This window comes from Ipomoea triloba, chromosome 5, assembly GCF_003576645.1.
Source record: "Ipomoea triloba cultivar NCNSP0323 chromosome 5, ASM357664v1".
In the NCBI taxonomy this organism is placed as follows: Eukaryota; Viridiplantae; Streptophyta; class Magnoliopsida; order Solanales; family Convolvulaceae; genus Ipomoea; species Ipomoea triloba.
In genome coordinates, this window is record NC_044920.1 from 822,130 (window position 1) to 828,117 (window position 5,988).

The 5,988-nt window shown below is 35.8% G+C and overlaps 1 protein-coding gene across 1 annotated transcript; it reads left to right on the forward strand.

The window, feature by feature from the left end:
• The first annotated feature begins 210 nt into the window (after positions 1-210).
• Positions 211-4,387, forward strand: LOC116019723 (putative wall-associated receptor kinase-like 16). Its single transcript, XM_031260029.1, has 2 exons — positions 211-994; positions 2,980-4,387. The coding sequence occupies exons 1-2, from the start codon at positions 427-429 to the stop codon at positions 4,341-4,343; spliced, it is 1,932 nt and encodes a 643-aa protein (XP_031115889.1). The 5' UTR covers positions 211-426; the 3' UTR covers positions 4,344-4,387.
• The last annotated feature ends 1,601 nt before the right edge of the window (positions 4,388-5,988 follow it).

Consider the following 5,988-nt stretch of genomic DNA (forward strand, 5'->3'; position numbering starts at 1 on the left):
TGCTTTAGGTTGAGAAAGTATCAAAAAAAATTGGTTGTCATGGATGACTTGGTCTTTTTGTTTGAAGAGGCCAGAGGGTAGCAGGCCATTACATAATTATATGTAGTTGGAAACCATTTCGATGCCTATTTAATATAACCCAACAACATGAACTGCTTCCTTGTACTCGTGTTGTGGGCAGTACTAGGATGTTTTGCCCCCACCGCCACCTCAAAAACTAATTATCCCATAGCCAAACCCCACTGCAAAGATCATTGTGGGAACATAAGCATCCCATTCCCCTTTGGGTTGACCCCAGGTTGTTACCTAAACCGCGATTTCTTCATCAATTGCTCCACTTCCTCCATTGATGGCTCTCCTCAGCCATTTGCAAGGACCACTAACATAGAGGTGAACGAAATATCAGTTGAAGGGCAGTTGAGCGTTATGACCTTGATAGCTCAAAATTGCCATCAAGGTGTCTCATGGGCATCGCTGAGATTACCAAGATTCTACGTTAATCAAACCGCCAATAAGTTCGTTGCTGTCGGGTGCAACACGATCGCCACTGTCTCCGGGTCCGACAAAGGGCTGTCGTACGAGACAGGCTGTATAGCGTCGTGTAACCGCTTGCAAGATGTGGCGAATGGGGCGTGCTCGGGGATCGGGTGTTGCCAGACCACCGACATTCCTATCTTGGCCAGCAACGTTAATTTTACGTTGCGAAGGATGGTGGGGAATCGGAGTACGGAAGGGGCTACTGGTTGCAGTTATGCGTCGGTGGTGAAAAAGGATAAGTTTGAATTTTCGTCCGATATGCTTACCAGAAAATGGGAAGTCAAAGGATTGCCGATGGTGATTGATTGGGTCATCTTCAACGATACTTGCAGTAATTCTAGTAGTACTTGCCAAGGTAACACTACATGTGTCCCTTTTGAAGGTCCGGATGGGGGATACAGATGCGCTTGTGGGAAGGGTTATGAAGGCAATCCATATCTCCATCCAGGTTGCCTAGGTAAGTATTGTCTTGTCTACACTTTATATGTATAATTTCGTTCATTTATTTACTTAGTTTTACATGATTGTGCTTTAATTTGACCAACACAAGGCTAATTTATACAAAGTAATGCCCAATAATATTCTTAAAAAATGTGATGGGCCAAGAGACTAGGTCAAGGTCCAACAGCTTTGGGCCCAAAAATGGGCCCCGGGGCAAAATTGGTTATCTGCCCTGGGGGCCTTTACCCCTTACTCGAGTTTGGTCCCATTGAGCCGTGTCCCAATCCTTAGCACTCTCTCTGGAGCACCCTCTTATTCTTGTGCCCTCAGGTCATGGGCCGCATTTGCCTTGGGTTAATCCCGAGACAAATTATACCATGGACCAATGTTTATATTGCATTACAAACTTTAGTCTAAAAATAAATTTCAGATTCTGATCTGTATATGAGTTGATACATTCTGTAACTGTAGTTAATCTGTACCTAGCTAGAACTTACCTATAACTATCATATTATGTGTCAGCAATTATAAAATTATTTGCTTGCATGTACAAAACTGTTAATTGTAGATATAGAATATGTTAATTGAAGGTACATAATTTTTATATCAGGGTTCACAATGTAATATGAACCCTGGTCTATGGTATAATAATTGTAATCCCAATATATCTCAATTTGTTATACCATTCACGAATAATATGTTAACCCAGGGCCGTCCCAATAAAAAATGGGGTCCTGTGCAATATTTTGAATTGGGCCCCTTTTTCAAATAATTTGTATATATAAATAATAGTTGTTCAAAAAATTGTTTCAAAACTTCAAAATATAAATGTTGTATTTATCTTTAGAACCTTTATTTATTGATAAATCTCTTTTAGGATCATCGTTCACAAGAATATCTATTAATCTAGAATCAAGGACATCCCAATTTCTTGGATCATATATGCCAAATAAAAGCGAATCATATCATTTGGTTTATCATTGTGACCAACATCATCTAAACAACTATCAACATTCTTATTATTTTCATTGTCACAATAATACCTATCATCGTTGTGCACACTATCATTTAAATTTTTTCCAATATCACAATCATCTTGATTTTCTATATGATGATTAGCATCTAAGAAATTTTTCCTTAATATAATCTTTTTGCACATCTATTTGAGTTTCTTTTGTAATGAATTTTTCAATAGCTCCCTTTTGAGATTGAGTTAGTTGCTTAATTATTCTTTTCCTTTTACGCTTTTCAAACCCAGATGAATATTTTCTAGAAGACATAATTATAAAACCCTAAAGAAAAAATAAAAAATTATTTAGAAACTCTATGAACAAATAATTAATCAAGAAACAAATTCTTGAATATATTATTCTGAAATAAGAATTATTAACTCATATAAATAAAAACAATAAACAAAAATTGTGAAATATTTAGTAATTTTAATTACCTGAGAATTGAGAGACTTGAAAATTTGTGACTTTGAACTTTGTACGATCAAGAAGAATTCTTAAATTCTATCCAACACAATATTAATACATAGGGTGAAGGAAAAGCATTGCCTAATGAGAGTATTGGACTAATGGCGCAGCACTGTAGACGAAAACTGGGGAATGGGATGCATTTATATAATATAATGTATATATGAATACATAGAATTGTGTGACATAAAAGAAAAGGAATGCCTAAAATTGGTAGGATTTGGCTTCAATTCTTGCGTGAACATGTAGGAAACGAATTACCTAATATACTACATATATAATTAATTTTTTTTTTTAAATAGGGGCCCCCAAAAAATTGGGGGCCCTGTGCGCTGGCCCTGGGCAAACATGCTCAGGGCCGGCCCTGTAGTTAACCCCAAACATATAATCTGAATTTCCTTTTGAACAAGTGTTCATATTGCAAGGTAGACCTAGTTCATAGTATAATTTGTCAATATAGCTACATGTACAATTTCATTTATTTATATACTTAGTTTTAATATGTTGTTTATGGGCTCTATAGATATTGATGAATGTGAAAAGGGAAAGAACAACTGCTCCGAAAACGCCACTTGTGAGAATAAACCAGGCGGGTATTCATGCCATTGCAAGGAAGGTTACGAGGAAGATGGGGAAGGTGGCTGCCAATTACCTAGTAAACATGAAAAAAATGTGAACGCGATTGTTTTGGGTGTTTCTTTAGGCACTATAATGTTGCTGATCACTAGTTTTTGTCTATACTTGGGATACCGGCGGAGGAAATCAGTACAGATAAAAGAGAAATTCTTTAGGGAAAATGGAGGATTTATTCTGCAGCAAAGGATTGCTCAAGGTGGTGTATCTTCTGGCACAACAAGAATTTTCACTGCCGAGGAGCTTAAAAAAGCGACCAACAATTATGATCAAGATAGAATCATTGGTCAAGGAGGCTTTGGTATTGTCTACAAAGGACACCTTCTTGACGGCCGAATAGTAGCTGTTAAAAAGGCCAAGATGATGGACCCAACTCAAGTCGAACAGTTCATCAATGAGGTAATTGTGCTCTCCCAAATCAATCACAGAAACATTGTCAAACTCTTTGGTTGTTGTTTAGAGACAGAAATCCCGTTGTTGGTTTATGAGTTCATAAGTAACGGAACATTGTCCGAGCATCTGCACAACAAAGAGAAGGCATCAAAATTACCTTGGTTGACCCGTTTAAAAATAGCTTCCGAAGCCGCTGAGGTTCTCTCTTATTTGCACTCTGCAGCCTCTCCTCCCATCATCCACAGAGATGTTAAACCAGCAAACATTCTCTTGGATAGCGACTACACTGCTAAGGTATCTGATTTTGGTGCATCGAGATTAGTTCTGCAAGATCAAACTCAATTGATAACTATGGTGCAAGGAACATTGGGTTATCTCGATCCAGAATACATGCAAACCCACCAATTAACGGAAAAGAGTGATGTTTACAGTTTTGGAGTTGTCTTAGTGGAGTTGTTAACAGGTAGGAGGGCGGTGTTTTTTGATGGTCCAGAGGAGGAGAGAAATTTATCTCTGCATTTCCTTTCATCCTTGAAGGAGAATCGATTGTTCATGATTCTTGATGACAACATTGTATGCGAAGGAAACAATGAAGAGTTACAAGAAGTTGCTTTGCTTGCAAAAAGGTGCTTAAATGTGAATGGGGAGGATAGGCCAACCATGAAAGAAGTTGCAGTTGAACTAGGTGGATTGATGAGAACAGCAAAACATCCATGGATTAATAATAATTCAGAAACTTCCATGGAATCACATGCTCTACTTATCCCCTTTGAATATGATGCCAATTTTAGTATAACAACAACAACTGAATATGATAGCTTAAAACATCATATGAAGTTACCGGTTGCTGCAGGAAGATAATTGTTTATGAATAATGATTTGTTTCCATTATTCCTTTCAATAAAAAAAAAGTATTGTAATTCGATTGAAATAATGTTTGATTTTCTTTAGTTATTTCTATTTTATTTGTCTTTTTTTTCTTATTTATTCTACGAGTGTAATAATGTTTACAAAAACATTATTAAACTGAATATTTTAAATACAAAATCTTTTTATGCCCCAATAAGTAACAACAATTGACTACAACTAATTATAATATTGTTCACTCAAGGGAGACTAAATATTATTCTAAACCACTGAATATGATAGCTTTAATATATTCCCAAAGAACAAGTCTGATCTTGGTCATTTCCTTTCTCCCTCAATTTGTACACCAAGCGTATGGTACATTTTTGTTGGACAATAGATACATTCGATGAGAACTGTGTCAAATATTCAGAAAAGTACCAAAATATATTACAGTTAGATTAATTAATTAGCCGGGCCGAATTGATAAACGCAATAAATAAGAGATAGAAACAATCATAAACAAGTTTTTAGGATTTAATTTATTAACCACATTAAAAGAATTAGAAAGACCACCAATTCTAGCCAACAAACTCAAAAGCACGATTCATTCAAGCTCGACTATACATCTTCATAACACAAACTGAAAATCCATATATAATCAAATTGTGTTATTTGCTACCAATTTTAAAAAACGTAAACAATTACGGATTCAAAGTTCTAATTAGCAATTTAATGACTTGACAATTGAACAATGCGCCCTTTGCAACAATTAATCAAGCAATAATTCATATGCATATAACATGTCGGGGATATATAGATAATAAATTGTAAATAATAATTTAAGCTGAATAAGTCTCAATGGTCTTTAGAATCAAACTTCAATAATCCTTGAATTAAAAAATTAAAAATCAACAATACATTGCAGGGAGTGTTTACAAAGTAAATAAAATTCTTCTGTGAAAAATTGATTATACTCTGATACACTGAAAAATTCATCGCTATTTATACTAATTCAAGCTCTATAATCAGCTCAAAATAGCCCTAATTTCCTAACATCCACAAATTAAATTCATATCTTCAACCACATAGCGATTCGTGGTCGAATTTCCTTCGCAGAGCACGTAGACGGAAGCTTTGGTTCATGAACATAAATCATTGAAGAAATTCGCAGTCGACGCTTGTGGTCCGCCAACGAAGATGCCATAGTTTCCGTTTGAGCTCGTCGCAGCATCCTTCGGCTTCGCAGTTGTCTCAGACGAAGTCTTCAATCTGCTGCAGTTTACGTACAAAACTAAAAACAAAGAAAAAGAGGCATTTAACCGTCTGTTTTTTCTGAAATCACGTTTCCCATTTCGGGCAATCTCTGTATTTATGTTAATATTCTGTGTATTTCAGGCAATCATTCTGTGTATTCTAGGTAATCGTTTTGTGTATTCTAGGCAATTGTTACTGTGTAGTCATGTTAGTAACACATGTTGTGATATGTTTGTGCATTCGAATGTTTAGAAGAATGAGTTCTGTGTATTTTGTGTCAATATTCCGTGTATTCATGTTATTAACACAGGTTGTGATGTATTTGTGCATTCGAATGTTAGGAGGATGAGTTCTGTGTATTTTATGTCAATATTCTGTGTATTCTGGGCAAACATTTTGTGTA

Coding starts and splice junctions, on each gene's coding strand:
- LOC116019723 (XM_031260029.1), top strand. CDS start 427: ATGACCTTGATAGCTCAAAATTGCCATCAAGGTGTCTCATGGGCATCG. Junction 995..2,979: donor TCTCCATCCAGGTTGCCTAG/GTAAGTATTGTC, acceptor TGGGCTCTATAG/ATATTGATGAATGTGAAAAG.